General features: G+C 40.8%; 1 protein-coding gene across 2 annotated transcripts in view; it reads right to left on the reverse strand.

Annotated features, from left to right (window-relative positions):
- Positions 1 to 17,849, reverse strand: part of GRIN2B (glutamate ionotropic receptor NMDA type subunit 2B) — a 402,696-nt gene that overhangs the window by 162,546 nt on the left and 222,301 nt on the right. For both annotated transcript variants that reach the window (XM_014740731.3, XM_070269931.1), the window contains one exon: positions 13,668 to 14,266. In XM_014740731.3, the coding sequence (XP_014596217.2) occupies positions 13,668 to 14,266 (599 nt within the window). The remainder of the gene's footprint in view (positions 1 to 13,667; positions 14,267 to 17,849) is intronic.

Below are 17,849 nucleotides of genomic sequence, written 5' to 3' on the forward strand. Positions count from 1 at the left end.
TTTATGCAAATGCTATCATTGCCTTTCACCCTATTCTGGTCATTGGGGCCACAAAAATGACAGGAGAGTTGAGAACAGTGATTCACAACTCTGGCTGCTCTTTAGAACCCACTTGAGAGCTTTTAATACATGTCAGTTCCCAGGTCCCTACTCCCTTGCTTTCTAAGTCAACACAGTTTTGCAGGGTGGGACCTCAGGATCTGTATACAGTTACTTAAAACTTCCTAGGGAATTCTAACGTGCAGTCAGGACTGCAAAGCACTAACACAGGAAACTCAAAACACAAAACTAAAGACAGCATGGGAGCAAGTCAGCACATCAACACTTCCCTAAGGGCTGTTGAATCAGTATCAGGTGATAAATTTTAGAAGACTCCTTTATCTGAAAACGAAAAATGTTAACTTCTGATGATCATAGGAAACATATTTTATTTGAATCACTTCATTCGCTTATCACTACCTCTACCACCCACTTTCCCTGCCCTGCTCTCTATATACTTTTCTTTAAGTGTTTGTGGGATGCAGTCCTCATCTCCCCAGCAAGACAGTGAACTCCTGGACTGTTACCCATAGTTCTGAGCACACAGTAGGTCCCAGCTGGTTTGTTACTCATGGCTGGTGAGAAAGATGCTGTCAAAAGCTGATAACATGGAGAATGGTTCAGAATACACAAGTGTTCAAGTTGGTTAACACAGGTTAATATTAGAATTTGGCTGAATGTTCCGTGAAGGAAGAACTTCCCTAAGGATTGAGCCACTAGAGGCCGCTCTGAGCCGAATCCTTGCTAAATCGTGTTCTGAAGTGAAATCACATCAAAAGGAAAGGAAGGCCGCTGAGTAGCACTGGGAGTCATGGCAACACCACGGTTCCTATTTTTAAACTTGTGAGTGAGGGCACAAAGTGCATGTGTATACACGTGGGGGAGGGGTTCTAATATATTCAAAAGAATATTCCTTTATGAGGTTTTGAGTTTGCACATGGCTAATAATCTGTGACAACGACATCAAGAATTAAGCTAGAATCAGCTATATTAGAATGGTTCTTTTCTCCTCAACTCCACTATCCTGCTCTCTATCAGAAGGGATCCTTCATGGCCTTGTGTCAGAAGTACTAGAAAATTCTTGATATTTTTAGCCAACATATTCTGAAATTTTGATTCTGTTTCTTAGGCTCATTCTGCTAGCCTCTTAGGCAATTCACTTTATGTTACAAGAAAAATAAATCCAAACCAGCAAATTAAAAGGACACTCTGCAGACGCCCACTCTTCATGAGGCCAATCAAATGGATGATGTGTATTGTCTGTATGCCCAGCATCTAGCACAGGGTTCAGTACATAACAGGGAGTCAAAATACCTACTGACCTTGTCACTAAGTCCCTATCAGTGAAAGCAATATTGTGAGGTTCAGAAGAGCGGCCCTCCACATGTCACATCTCTTTCACTCCCAATAGCATTGCTTTTACCTTTCTCCAATCTCTGCCGCAGCATCACCCTTAAACAAATCCAAACTTATCTGACCTGTCAAAAATAAATAGTGGCCCTGGAGGACATTTGTAAATCATGACAGAGGCCAAGGTCTTGTTTTGTTTTATTACATGTCCCTGACAGTATGTTCAACGTGTCTGTAACCTCCGGGAGCCCTAGCACATTTTAGAACAGAAAGTCTTGCTCTCACTTTTCCAAGGACTTTCAGGTCTGCAAATACTACGTTGCTGTTTTTCCATACGTGGGTAAAAGGACTTTGTAATATACAAGAATAAGATAAGAAAAAACAATCATCCTTCCCAATCAGCAAGGGAAGGCATAAGCAAGATCAAAGTAAGGCCAGTAAACAGAGATGCGACATACTTCAGGACAGACAGGAAAATAATCAGGCTCAGTCTGGGACATCCTTAACATGTGTGTTCTGGATGCTGTCCCCAGACTGATTCGGGATGTCGCATGATCTAGTCTTCAGGACAAGAATTCAGCAGAGAGGACGGGAAAGGAAACTCTATTACAAACCCACCTGTCCCACAGGTTAATGATGTGTTCGTATACAAAGAGTACCAAGACGTTCTCAGAAGGATGAACAGCATGGGGCAAAGTACGCCCGGAATTCATAAAGCCTTGTGTGTGAAACCCAGCATTATCTGTAAGTAAAGTAGAAGAGGAACTTCACCTTTCTGGATCGCAGTTTCTGTCTCTGAAAAATGGAGGTGGTAATGCTGCTGTACAGTACTTTTAAGATTAAATGAGGCTATATAAAGCCCTTGGCACATAGTATTCATTCAATTACCTTTTTTTAAAGTAAATTTTCTAAATTGCTGAAGCTTAGTATTTTTAAGTACCAAGCTTTTTTTTGATTATAGGAAGCATTTTAAACGGAAAATTTCAGAAAGTTATTACAGGGTTCTCTGACTTCTTAAACCAAAGATAATCAATAATTTTAAGCTCTTATTGATGACCCAACAATGACTATGCAATTTTGCTATACAGGGATGCTTTAAGGCGGGGGAGATATACCTTTTGGGGAGTATATGACAATTTTCCCCAAGTAGTCTTAGACAAGCATTCCTTTCAAGGTCTCCCACTGGTTTTTTCTAATATTTTCAGGACCTTATCATTCTGTTTGTTATTTCTTAATGCTATCAGCTTGCCTACTTGACTCTCATCATGTTTGTTATTTCTAAGCTGTTGTTATCTGGGAAATCAGATAAACACGTATCTCAGACACTACTAGTTGCCCACCAAAGACACGGCCTTAACTTTCTCTCTAGCTCACAGAACTTTGATTTTTAACTGGGTACATTACTGCCCAGGTTAAAAACTAAACTAAATTAAACTTCCCAGCGTCTCTTGCAGCTAGCTGTGGGCACTGACTGCTTTCTAAGGAATGGGCTATAAGTAAAGTATGAGACTTCTGGGTAATCTCCTTAAAAAGGAAAGGGCTTGCCCACCTTCCTGACTTCAATCTGCTGCTTGAAAGTGGAGTTCGGCAGCCATCTTGGGCATGGGGATAGAGGCCACACCCAATAAACAAAAAAACGAGAAAGCTTGCAGGAGTTTCCGTCCTGATGATCATGCAGCTACTGTACCACCTCTGAACAAACCACCTAAATATGTTTATGTATCTTATTAAACAGGGTTATTGATACTCTATGACATGTCTAATCCAATTGCCCCACAAGCTTCTTAGCAGTTAGAAGTATGTATAAAATGAGAGTAAATGAGCTCTGAGTTAAAATAAACCACAGTCATTTTAGGGAAAGAACTTTACATCAGTGATTTTTAGCTCCAAGCCCAATTTGGCCTTCTTTGTGGTTCTTGGTTATGTTCTAGATACATCAGATTGTTGAATATGCGACCTCCCCTCTGCCAGGTAAAAGAGGTAAGTCTTTGTGTGAACACATGTGGTAACACAGCAATGAGAATAATGACTCTGTGTAGCCTGTGGGATCCTCACTATTTTAAGTCATAGTCTATAATACACACACACACACACACACACACACATCTGGCTTTTTCTCAACATACTCAATAATGAGAGAACTTGATATGTAAATAAAACCTATGTAATAATGAACTATATTATAATGACACTCTAATGTGCTATTTTTGCCTAAACAAAAGTTCCTGGTAGATTTTTATTCAATGAGAAAAAAAAAATTGGGTGGGAGTGCTGGAAATGCCACTGGGAAAATTAAAAGGAAGTAAGTATTTGAGTTTTCTCTGTTGATATCCACTGTCAATCTGTGTAGTGAATAGAAGAAGCCCTCACAGGTTTGTTGTAATGATTTAGTGAGATGATATACAAGAAGATTCTCTGTATGAAAATGGTCACTTTTATTATTATCATCATTGGCCATAAAAATAAACTGAAGTTTTTGATCATCAAGTTTTATGTCAAACACTCAATGTATTTTGATACATATTCTCATCTGGACTCCATCTGTGATCTCTTTCAGAGAATTATGACAAGGACCACTTAGAATGAATATGGTATTGTCATGGTGTGGCTTCCATGGCTATTTCTGTTGCTTCCTCAGGGAAGATCTTTCATTTAGAAAAAGAAGACATTTATGGATTTCTTAAAAGTATACAGAACCACTTGACTACTGAGTCTATCTCCTTTGCCCAAACAATAAATGTGCTAGAGTTTCTTAGCAACCATCCTTACAGCCATCAAGACTTTAAAAATGGAATCAGATTGGAAGGAAAAATCTTGTTGATATTCACCAGAGCTAATTCCAGGGAAGCCATATGAAAGGATTCTTCCCAACTTCTATCCCATACTCGACTAATGCAATACTCTTCTTATGCAGTCAACTAAACAGTCTCAGTAGCAGGGAGAATTGGGGAAATGCAACATGTAAAAGTGTGTTATCCATTTCTCTTAATAATGCTCTACTCCATTAGACAGATGTAAATGTACATACATAAATATGTGCTGTATGGATGTATAATACATGCACACATGAATACGTGTATGTACATGCAAGAATTCCACATATGTTCATTTACAAACATAGAAAGCTAGGCAGGAAAGCCCTTAAAGCTTTTAAATGAAAGCTGACTGAAAGAAGAGAGTGGCAGCAAAAGATCAATGAAGAGAACACCCTATAGAGAAAGAGATGGGAAAGAACAAAGAAAGAAAGGTGGAGGGCGGTGTGAAGCAGTAATGAATGAGGAAAAGAAAAAGCCTGAGCAGCGAGGGAGGTAGTAGGCAGCCCCTGGCCGGCTGCTGCTGCTGGAAGCTGGACAAGAGGGAACAGATTTCAACAGCAGGGAGCTCTAATCTGTCAGCAGCAGTTCCTTCATGTGTGACCAGCCGGCCCAGCTTGGGGACTGGTGCCAGTCTGGGCACACTAACCCCACCAGGCCCTCCCAGAAAAGAATATGCCAGTGACAAACCCCTGAAAAGTTGAGGGAAGCTTCCTCTATCCCAGCTCCTGCTGCCACCCTCTTCCTGGATTCTACACATGCCCCTGTCTGCAGTGCTGGTTCAAACCCCTTGGCAACCACTGCTGAAGGTCAGTCATGCTGAACACCCTGCTCCTTCCAAATCCTTCTCAGGTCCTGGAGAATTCTTTCCAGGAGATGACCATCTATGCATCCCTGACAGCTTCCTTGGAGAGGAAACAAAGAGAAAGTCTCAAACTATTATTTATTTAAAATGTATGAGGTCTTATATAGATGCAAAAGCCACAAAACCATCTTGGCTCTCAAGAAGCTCATGTTAGTTAAGCTGACCTCAGCCAGCTGTGGTCCAGCCCTCACTCAGGCTTCCAGCCCATGTCTGTAACCATAAATGACAGCACTCTAGCTTTCTGGCAACTTGCCCCCATCCTTACCCCAACACAGTCAGCCTTTATCTCCTCGTGGGAAAAGAGAGCAGATGGAGAAATGACTCCCACTCAATGCCTAAATAACACCAGCTTCAATTCCCATTAACTGTGAATCTGTACCCTAGTCTAGGTAAGAACCAAGGGAGCAAGAATCATGGGGACATTACCACACCAGGGCAAAGGTTAACAAGAAAGCCCTGGCTGCCTGCCAGCCCTTCTGAGGACATGGTCAAGCAGTTAAGAGGCATCGTGCTCTGTGAAGAGTGTTGCTCCTGCCATCAAGAGCATCAGGTTCTGTACCCGACCAGCCTCTGACTGATAAGTGACCACTCTGAGATTTTGTTTTCCCATTTGTAAAAATTCATTCTTCACTCTACTGTCTATTCTGTGAGAATATACATATTGAAAGGGTGGGATCAGATGAGCACCAAGGACTCTTCCAACTCTAATGCTCTGATTTTAAGTGAAGCCGAGATTTCTTTGAAGCTTGGTTAATGTGCAGCACCACGAGGGGCTGAAATGTAGGTCCTTGAGGCAGATCCAGGCCAGATCCCAGCATCACAAAGCCTAAGCTGGGGGTCTCTGGGGCTCAGGTTTCTTAAAAATATGTAAAATGGGGATCATGACTCCTGTCTTCATTCATGCTTTTATCCAACAAATATTTATCAAGTGCCTACATGTTTCAGGCATGTGCCAAGAACACAGAGGTTAAAAAACTACTGCTCTCGTGGAGCTTGAGTTCAACCGAGATGAGTGAGACAACAGAATACTTAAAAATAAATATATACAGTATGTCAGATAAGTGCTACAGAGAAAAATAAAGCAGGAGATGGGGATAGGGAGTGCTTGGGAGGGTGGTAAGTGCAAGGTGCCTCTTAAACAGGGTGATCAGGGAATGTTTCCCAAGCCCATTTGAGTCGATCAGGATTTTTGCAAGGATCAAATTAGCTACCTGCACAATGCCGAGTGTATAGTAAGTACTCAGGAAGGCAACCAACACTGGAGTTAATACTGGAGTTAATAACTTCCTCAGGCTGGCTGACAAAGTCGCTGCTTTTGAGCATATACTTTATGACTCTCTTCTTACCCTTACCATTGCCACCAACCCACATCCTTTCTGAGGCAGAATCTGTTATTCAGAATAAGGCCTGTCTACTTTTTCCACTAAGAGCTGTTGTCCTACTCTGCTCTTGCTTCTTTCTTCTTCGAGACATCCTGTTCCTTCCCATAGACAATGTACCACCTGTGTCTTCTCTCCCAGCACAGATGTGCATTCTCTCCCCGTCAAAAGTATCCTTAGTGGAATGGAATTCTTTCCCCACTCACTCCCCCTCTTTATCATCCTGCTCTCTCCTCCAAATTGTAAATCGTTTTTTAAAGGAGGAGAAAGAAGAGGAATTAAAAGAGCGGGAGGAAGAGGGGGAGGAGGAGAAAAATGAAAGAGAAGAAAGAGGAAAGAAACACCATATATGTCATGGGTAACTTTTAAATTTTACAAGTCAGCCATAGATTTAAATAGTGATTAAGGAAAGAATCATGTAAGGGCCTCAGTGTTAAACATTTGAGAATGCTCTCGTGGGTTTGAATTTAAGAGAAAGAAGCAAAGATCACTTACTGAACTGACCATCTATAAATCTTATATGAGGAATGTGAAAGTCTGGAAGAAAACATAAGTGTTTGAATAATCCTCACATTCAGTCATTCTTCCATGAACAGTTGAAGCTTGCTTTGCCTGAATTACAATAAGCATTGACTATATCTTTTAGGATAGTTATGAGATTCTTCAGTTATTTTTCCCAATTTATATCTCCTTCTACACCACTGAGAAAAGTCTCTTTGTATATACACAGGTGTGTCTTGCTTTATTAAACATTTCATATGAAAATGTAGCTTTCCTTAGACTCTAGTGGATTTCTTTAATCAGGTGGAGGGCCACTATGTGTGCTAGTCCACTTATAACAATGCATCCGCAGAACGTTTTGACTGGTTGACGCATAAATTATATTAAGTGAACCTATAATATATATTTGCCTTACCATAAATCTGCCTATGCTTGGCATTCCATGAACAGGAATAACAACTAAGAGATGGGTAATGACCAAGAAGCTCTTGCTTATAGTGTCTAAAAACTAATTGACTCAATTCCTCATTTACTTCTTAACCTCTGAGCACTTTCCAGACCAAGAGAGTCAAGTGGGCATCCCATGAGATCATTTCAGCTAATACAACAGTTCCAAGGTTGGGGAGTCTGTCTCAAGGTTATAGGAGATACATCATCACAGGTTCACCTCAGCTCCTTGAATAAGAACCTAACAAAGCACCTTTCTTTACCTCAGTTATTCCCATTTCTCAAAGGCTGGGCTAGGAGGAAGATTCTGGTCCTTTTTTTTTTTTTTGAGGAAGATTGGCTCTGAGCCAACATCTATTGCCAATCTTCCTCTTTTAGCTTGAGGAAGATTGTCACTGAGCTGACATCTGTGCCAATATTCCTCCACTTTATATGGGCTCAGCACAGCATGGCTCGAAGAGCTGTGCTAGGTCCGCACTAGGGATCCAAACCCATGAAACCTAGGCCGCTAAAGCAGAGCACACGAACTTAACCACTATGCCACCAGGCCAGCCTCAAGATTATGGCCTTTTGAGGTGGTAACTTTCACCAGGAAGGAAGAATTTTGGGGGCCAGAGTGCAAAACAAATGTTCAATAGGAAAACTGAGGACACTGGGGAAAAATAATTACTCAAGATTCAAAAAAGGTTTGCTATGTTGACATCCAGCCATCTCAAATAGCATCTGCTTTTTCTACAAGTTCCAAAAGTTGTTCTTTATGAAGAGTAGGAGCATTGGGTGCTTAGGACAGAAAGAGAGCCTAGAAGTGACTGGGAGGCGCGCCATCACCTGAGTACAGAAACAGTCTGGCAGAGTATCAGAGAGCACATTGAGAAGGAGATAAGCATTAACTGTTGGGGAAGTGATAAAGGAAAATATAGACATGTGCCTACTAATAGCTAACGATTCTTCTCTAGTTCGGGGTATAAAGAAGGTTTAGACAACTGGCCTGATCACTTTCTAAACACTTGCAAATTATCTGCTACCAAAAGGTTTTCAGACTTTTCTCAGAAACTAACAAGATCCTTTACTTAGAGAATGCACGACATAAGAAATTTTCCAACTCTTTCAATAAAATAAAGTTCTCCATTGGAATAAAACGCACTCCATATGGCTTGGGCTATGGTATAGGACATTGTAATACATTTACTAATAAGGCATAAATCAATGCTACAAAGTTTCAACAGAAAATTCATTCTTATTAGTGTACAAAGTAGGGTTGTCATATTTAGCAAACAAAAATACAGGAGCCATGTTAAATTTGAATTTCACATAAACAACAAATTATCTTTTACTATCAGGATTTAGGACAGACTTATGCTAAAAAAAAAATCATCTGTTGGTTATCTGAAATTCAAATTTAACTGAATTCCTGTATTTTTCTCACAACCATGGTAAAAAGCCTTGTCCAGTAGCCTAGAGACTATCTGGAAATAGTCACCATGTCTATAGCTGGCCAAGCTTCAAGGAGTTCAGAAGTTATCAGTAAGGAATGTGGAGTGACACCTGATAAATAACGTTCATCTGATAGTGAACTAAAAATGTTCATTTTAAGGACTCTCTCTAAGAATGCTTATACAGTCATTACGCATCCCTTAACACCTGACACACATTCTGAGACATGCGTCATTAGGCAATTTTGTCATTGTGCAAACGTCACAGAGTGTACTTATACAAACCTAGAGGCATAGCCTACTACACATCTAGGCTACACAGTACTAATCTCATGGGACCACCATTGTAAATGTGGTCTGTCATTCGTTGACTGAAAAATCATTATGCAAGGTATGATTGTATATCCTTTCTTTTTCTAAAAAAAAATCTTCCTTCAGTAACTAGCAAGTAAATCACTTCAATGTGTCTCTCTTTGGGATTCAGGCATATCTTATAACCTCCTGGCCCTCTTCCCTAAATCTAGCCTTACAAACTTCCCTTTTATGGAAAGAAAGGCACAGTCTGGTCAGGTATGAATGAGAGCCCTATCTCCCCTTACAATGTTCCGGGGAGGGCAGGACCTGTTAATGCTCCTGGGTCTTCAGAAGGTGAGAAGAGGAGCCATTTCCTAACTCTATATTCCTAGTGCCATCCTGGGACTGGGTCACTCCCAGATAACTCCTGAGGAGCCCTCCTCCCAGCTGCTGCTGTTGCAGACACAGGAGCAGCAGGCCAAAGGAAAAGTCATCCTCATAAAACAACCAACCATTTCCAACAATTTTATTTGCAAAGATTTCCTGCTGTGGCTAAATGGTGTGGCTGCTTGGTTTGTTATTTAAAAGAGTGACCCTAGTGAGACCAGAGCTCCAAGGGGGGCAAGAGTCTGATTTCAGATGAGGATAAGTGGAAGAAGTTTACACTAAGTGTGCTTAATTGAATTCCACTGATGTTTTGAGAGCACTGTGCCCAGTGATAATAGCTCAAACTGTGGAGATAGCACCTTATACTCCCTGTTAGTCGACCCCCATCCTTTCTGGGTCCTGATAGAAAAATGTGTCAAAATATTTCCAAAAGAGCCTAGAGACTGGATTCAGGAACCATGAGAAGCTGCTTTAAGCAGGTGGGGAAGGAAAAGACAAGAATGATGAGCAATGGATGCAGGTATATGGACAGGGGAGACAGCCAAGAGAAGATGCCCAACAGGCAGTCAGGTACAGAACCCCAGAAAAGTCAGGGAACTAGGGCAGGAGAGAAAGTTCACAGAGGAAATATCTTAGTGAAGAAGCACTTTGGTGAGAGTGAAGACACTTTCAAACACTACACTAAGAAATCACGTGAAGGTAGACTCTTTCTCTCTCTGCTCTCCATTGGTACTCGAGGAATTTATGAATAATCTGTACTGTATAATCCTTGTTCCTTTTAGGACTGCTACACTTGAGAAGATGGAGGTGGGCATTTGTGGCCATAGTGACAACAACCTCTAAGGAAGGAGAACAGAGGACCGAGGAGGGCCACCTTCCTGAGTGGCAACAAGAGATGGTAACAAAGGTTAAAACTAATTGTGATTTTAAAGATATAGTGGCTAGAAATCAGCCTTCAGAGATAACATTTACATTCTAATGTAAAGTAAGCCAAATAGAAAATAATAATAGTCTGCAGATCACTGTTACCTAGAAGAAGTTTTAAGATAAAGGCAGACATTCCTGGACCATATTTATGGACTTTAAGGAGACACCCACTTGATCTCCTTGTGTTGTTTGGCAGGTGTTGTAGTCTATAGTCTTTCACTGTTAGCTTTGGTTTAATGAACAAACGTTTGGTAAAATAATCTGAATCAGATTTGAATTTAACACTAAAAACAGCAGGAGAAAATATAAATGCATAGAACCAAATAAACAAAGTTTTTAAAGGAAATTTCTATTATCTTCCAAAGAGGAGCAGAACAAGAAGGCTCCAGTGGGGTAAATATGCACTGGGCAGTTCAGTGTCTTTTTTTTTTTTTTGGAGGAAGATTAGCTCTGAGCTAACTGCTGCCAATCCTCCTCTTTTTGCTGAGGAAGACTGGCCCTGAGCTAACATCCATGCCCATCTTCCTCTGCTTTATATGTGGGACACCTACCACAGCATGGCGTACGAAGCGGTGCCATGTCCACACCCGGGATCCGAACTGGCAAACCCTGGGCCACCAAAGCAGAACGTGCACACTTAACCATTGCACCACCGGGCCAGCCCCCCGTTTAGTGTCTTGAAGGATGTCATTCATTCATTGCAAGTGTCTTCTCTGTGCCACACACTATGATAGGAGTGAGGGACACAGAAATGAGTTAGAAAAATCACTGCTTTCACAGAACTGACAGGGAAGAGAGATAATAAAGCATGTAATTACAATCGTCTGAAAGAGTGGCTTTCTTGGAAAAGTACAAGATGCAGTGAAGGCATATAACAGGGTGATGTTAGCCAGGGTTCAGGAAAGCCTTCCCAGTGGAAGCAAGGGCGAAACTGAAGCCTGAGAAATGAACAGAATGAGGCAGCTAAAGGAGCATCTGTATTTGTGTATTGGTGGGTAGGTGCACCTGGGGTGGACAATGAAGGCAGACAGAAGAGCCGGATGTGAGAGAGAACATGCTTTCTTCAAATAATTAAAGCAAGTTCAGTATTGCAGGAATGTAGTGGTTAAGGGATAGAGTGGCATGAGACAATTTTGAAAAGATATGGGGGCCCATGCTGTGGAAGACTTTATAAACCACATTAAGGAGATGGGACTTTATTACAGGAGCAATGAAAAGTCACTGAAGGTATTAAGCAGGAGAGTGATGAAATCACATTTTCATTTTAGATCACTCTGGCTGCAACATAGATTGAAAAAGAGCAGAACTGGGAGCCAGAAGATATTTAAGAGGCCCTGCAGCGACGCAGGTAAGAAGAGATGGACTGGGATATGTTACAGGCATGAAATAAGTGGAAGCACTCCAGAGGAAATCCATGGAATGGTGCAAGACTGGCTACGAGGTGTCAGGGATATGGAATCAAGGACATCTTGGAAATTTTTATTTTAGGCAACTGGGTAATAGGATGTACCCTTTATAGGTGGTACATACTTGGTAGAAGAGGGTGGGAGGGTTAACAGGAGAGGAGAAAATAGTTCAGATTTGGATATGGTGTGTTCTCAGCCCCTGTGGCATCCAAAGGAAAATATCTAGTCACAATGAGAGATACAGACCTGGGGTTCAAGGGAGAGGTTTCAGCCAGAGATGTCAATTTGGGGGAACATACAGATATTAACTGTATCCTTTGCAATGGATGAGAAAAGATGATCTAGGACAGAACCCTGAGAAGCACCAATATTTAAAAGCAATATATAAAGGAAGAAGAGCATGTCAAAGAGCCTGAGACAAGAGGGAGGAAGAAAACCAAGACAGTCTATACAAACAAACAGTGATAGCTAGGGATGGCAGAAAGAGCCGACTTCAAGGCAGGAGAATATTAGGATTGGATCACAGATAGAGCTACATGAAAACTAGTTTTAGTTTCAACTCTGAATTAGGAGCTTAGCTGAGAGGCTACAGTTCAACCCCCTTCAAGAAGTTAAACAAGCGTAAGTAGGTACATATTCAACCTATACTAGATATACTTCAATCTCTCCATAGTACACTTTCTAGTATTTTATTTCTTAAGCCAGATGGTGGCTACCTGAGTATTTATTTTTCCTGAATACCTTTCTATGTGCATGAGACAGTTCATAATAAATTTAAAATAGATGCTGAAAACATATTGTTGAGTGAAAGAAGTCAGGTTACTGAACATGTATAGTTATATTTCCATTTACGTAAAATTATAGATTTATATTCACATAGGTATACATGCACAAGGATATATTTAGAAAGATGTTCACAAATCATTTCAACAATGATTACCTCTGGTTAGTCAGATTTAAGGTCATTTTCACTTTCTTCTTCATGCTCTTCTACATTGTTAGACTTTCTACAATGTGCACACACAGCTGTTTTACACAAATAACAAAACCACAAAAGCACAGAATAGAATCTTCTACCCCACACAATCACATACTACTCCTAAGAGGATGTGCTGCAGTCATGGCTGGACTATGAGGTGAGGTCAGGGGGGCAGAACTCCACCCGTATCTTTTTATTGAATAAACCAGACTAAGAACAACCATGAAAGCTGCCTCTATAGCAGTACCCTTACTCTCAAAGGCAGAGTGAAGAGAAGCAAAGGAGAGAAAAACCACGGGAAGAATCCTCTTCCTGTGCCTACAAACCATGTAATCTATTCTTCATTCTTCTTAGTACAGCAGCATTCCAAAGGTAGGTGGATTGGTCTTCCCTCATTTCTACATCTACTGCATCTTTCACAGTGACCAAGTATGTAGGGATCAGCTCCAAACTGAACCTCTTATCTGCAGCATGACTTAGGACAATTTACACCTACAAGTCTTAATCTCTTGTATTGCAAAATGGAAACAATTTTAAAAATGTGCCTAATAGAGGTTGTTGTCTTGAGGATTAAATGAGATCAAATATGCAAAACAGAGCAACACCTAGCACATAATAAGTGCTCAAAAAGTGGGAGTTGTTTTGTATTTCTTAAAACAAGAACATAGTACAACAAGCTTTGGATCTGAAACACTCCCATTATCATGACAAATTGCCATTCCAGAGGCCAGCCTTCAAAGCTCTGCCATCTTGAACTACTCTTCCCACAGTTTCTGAACCTCCAACCCCAGTCATAGAAGCTCTCTGCAAACCTCCATCATCAGTGTGCCCTCTGTTCCATACTCACCTATTTAGCATATTGGACTGGTAGATTCGCTTCTCATGTGTGTTGTAACAACTGCTCTTGGGCTCAGGGATGAAGCTGTGTTCAGACAGCATGTCAGAAGCAGCGGTGGTAATTATGGCAATTCCATCCCTCACTCTGGCAGGGAGGCCATAGTCCCATTCATCATAGGATACAGAGATGAGCCCAGTGGGGAACTCTGAGGGCACTGTGTCTGTATCCCCTGCCACTAGACTAGGCACAATCCACGTATAGCCGTAGCCAGTCAGCCCTACTGAGTTAGCTACTTCAAAAATGTAGGTGGCTTCTTCCTTAGTACAATAAAGAAGAATGATGGGGCTTTGAAGTTTCTTGAGCTGGTTCTGGATCTTAGAATCTCCATCATCCAGGGACATGTCCAGCAGAAGGACTTCCTCTAACTCCCAGCCCACGAAGCTATTCTCAATGGTGCTGCGAATCTTGTTTACAAAGTCCTGGTAGCCAGGGAAGTAGGTGGTGACGATAGAAAAGATGTACCAGTCATACTCTTCCATGATGTTGAGCATTACGGAAGCTTGCTGTTCAATTGATGGGCCAAACTGGAAGAACATTGAGGATTCATCCTAGAAAAAGAAAAATGTAAAAAAAAAAAAAAAAGAAAGAAAAAAGAGAGAGAAAATTCAAACCAAAGATCATAAGGAAGAGTTTGAACCAAGTGGATACAAACGTTTGTGTTCACTGTTTACGTTTTCATATAATGCCTTTAAAATTGGATGTGTTTGAATTGAGAACATTTGTAATACCATTCTTCCTAAAACTATCTCCTAGACTCTAGAAAAAAACCAATACAGGTCTACACTTTCCTTATCTGAAATTCTTGGGGCTACTGCAAAACCTAGGGCAGCTTCCTAAAATCAAATATGTTAATATTTCTATAGTAAAACATATAAAGTGGGATAAAGATTCTAAACAGCTTCATGTCAGTTCAGGTCAGGTTTTACCTTCAAGTGAGCTATATAAACACACACACACACTTCCCATTATTCAAACCTTTTGGACTTATCAATTTTGGATGTGTATCACTCAATCAGAGTGAATAATCCAAAATGCCATCCATCTACCCTTAAACCTACCCATGGAGGTGGTATAGGAACGCTGGCCCAGCAAATGGGTGGTACTCAGATGTAGTTATTAGGGAGAAGCATGTATAGTACAAGATTTGGTCAGTACATTTTCCATAAAGATATAACTGTTAAATTAATAGCACATTTAGCTTTCTCTTTATCTTCTACTTTGATAATGAGATATTCAAGTTAGAGTAAGGCACAAACAGTATATCTAAGCCACAAGTTAGAATGCCTTGTATTCAAGCTTATATATGATTAAGCTTTATTTGAGAGCAACAAATAGAAGACTGTTCTTTCTCTTTTTTTATATAATGTCTAAAGTCTCGGTCTGACCTGTGTATTACACACATAATCCTCTGTCAATTCCAAGCATCTTATGTTTTCTCCCTCCTTTTGAGGGAGAAGCCATTTTAAATTTCTCCCATTTTCAGCTGTATTTCACCTGCTGTTCTGAGATGTTAAGCTCTGCATTTTATCTCCACCTTATAGCTAGAAGAATCTGAAACCACAAAATAAAGACCCTCTCACCCTGTCCTCTCTCAGTCCATTTTCCCCTGACTTCCTCCTGGGTAATGGCATCTCTTTTCCTGGTCAGTGCCCCCTATCTTCTATCTGATGGTTCATCTCCATTGTATAACAATCCAGGCTAACAAAATTGTGTCTTTCTCAAAGTGGCAGTTCTTTTCTATCCCCCAGACTACAGCTTCAAAGTACAGTTACAAGAGACCAGGCTTTTAAACAAAATTATACAGTGATTTCTTAGTTCAGGAACATATTGTTGCATAGCTGAGAAATTGCTAAGTATTTTGGGGGCATCTACTATTGAAAAAAATACAGGTTGGGAAATATCCAGCTCGTGTCCAAAGACCCTGATTGGGCAATGAAAGCTTCCAGCCCCTCAGCTCTGCCAGAGCTTCTTGCTTCATGTGACTTAAACTTTTCACATTTCTCACAGGCTATCCAGAATGTAACAGTAGATGCTTAATCATTTGAGGGTGATTCTTTCTGTTAAGGGTAAAATGGTGCTTATCATGGCTCCCTCCCCTGGCTTAAACATACAGTCAAAGAGGAGCCTCATAGGACCATGCAATTCAGAGAAGTAGAGAGGGTTAGGTACTGAGAATTGTTTGGGATGGGAGTGGGAATGAATTCAGAATAGAATAATGATTTCATACTTGTACCTTCCAAACCTCAGCCAGCCCCTGCTCCTGGTCTTCTCCAACTACAACAAAAGCACTGCTTTTCAGGTGAAGCTGACTTAGTCCTTAGGTTACAGGATATAGTGGCAATCCAAGACAACAAAGCTTAATTATATCAAGACTTGTCGGGGGCCTACAGAGAGCCACAACAACAGAAAAGGAAGGCCAGCTACAGAATAACCCACCCAGAAGGGCTATTGCTTTAAAGAAATAGCCATTTGTTTTTCTTGTTATCTTTTCAGCTAAAGGGAATTTTGGGGATTCTCAAATGAGGCATCACTTGAGTTTTCCCAAGCTCAATGGATATAACAAAGTGACAAAAGCTTCCAAACATACCTTAAAATGTACAGGCTTAGGATGAAAGAGACCCCAATTGTAAACAAATTAAGTCTACCCATTCTATGAAAAATGAACATAGCTTATCACAAGGAGGTTCTTGAATACCCACAAAGTTCCATCTACAGTGAAACCACTGCTAGTACAAATACAGAGCTAGAAGTAGCTTTGAGAAAAAACCCATGCAGGCCCATAGTAAATGAGCCCATGCTCATGACATCGAATTTAAAAGAAAACCACTATTTTATATACCAACCTGACCCTCTCTTAATCTTCTCTTGAAACTCTTTCACAATTATAAATGAGCTCCTAAAGAAACTGCCAGCTACTACATGAAGAAAGCCAATGTATGGTGAAAGTAAGAAAAGAGAAATATTAATATGGTTCCATCTTACCCCCACCACAGCCTCATCTCACCTTCTAATTCTATCATTCTCCACAATCATCCTTTGTCTGACTCCTCTGCTCCCACCAATGTCCAGTTCAACCATTTTATCCTGCCAATCCTTCATTAAATAAGGATGCCTTACATGACCATTTTATCTGTGGCACCAAGAGGAGGTTAATGAAGCCAAAACAGAAATCAAGAGACAGAGTTATAGCTTGGGCAAACATTTCCCAGTATAATGAGTGGTCCAACCTTATTAATTTAGTTGACAGATCAATCTGGTGTACAGCAATTGGTAATGGGACGGCTGTTTTTCAACAAAGCTTTGGGCTAACTATTAGTTGTAAGCAGTGACAGGCTTTGCAAATTATGGTCACCGCCACAAATCAAAGAGCAATCTTCATGTGTGCATGGAGTGGAAAGGACTGGTGGCCACGCATCCATCTTTGCAGGCACCCAACATGCATTGCGATCACCACAAGAAGTGTCATCTTCTAGGATGTACAGGGAAATAATTCAGTTTGCAGGTCACTATGCTTCCCCACTTACACTTTTATCTCCTAATGTCATTACCAAATGTTGATGTGTAAGGGTCCTTGGAGCAGTCTCTTCCTCCTAGTGAAGATTCCCAGTCAAATTTATTGCATAAATGTACTTCCTCAACTTGCCTTGAGAGCATCTTTAAAGCATTCCTATATGCAGGGTCACCATGACTGAGATGAGCAATTAGAACAGAGCAGGTGTCAATTATACATTATACCCCATCAGTCTAGAATGCTTATATTGAACCCTCATCACTCTGACGTGCATAGTGTTTATTCAATAGTAAGAAGAAACAAAAACAGGTACTTTTTCATTCTATTGTCTGTCTCAGAAAATAACTGCCTAAAAAACTAGCAGTACATGAGATTTTTCCTCTGCATCACCCAGATCCCCTATAGATCCACTTCAGACATAAAGGATTAATTATTCCACCTGCTGATAATGCCCCTAGAAAGTGGTTTCAACTGTCAGCCCACTTTGGGAACTGCATGAGCTGAAGAGAACCACCTCACCCAAAGTCATGTCCCCTCCCCAGGGTAAATGGCTCTGAATGACTGGATGTCATGAAATATAAAGACCTGGTCCTCTTGCCCTCACTCTGAAGGAGCAGCCT

This window comes from Equus caballus, chromosome 6, assembly GCF_041296265.1.
Source record: "Equus caballus isolate H_3958 breed thoroughbred chromosome 6, TB-T2T, whole genome shotgun sequence".
NCBI lineage: Eukaryota > Metazoa > Chordata > Mammalia > Perissodactyla > Equidae > Equus > Equus caballus.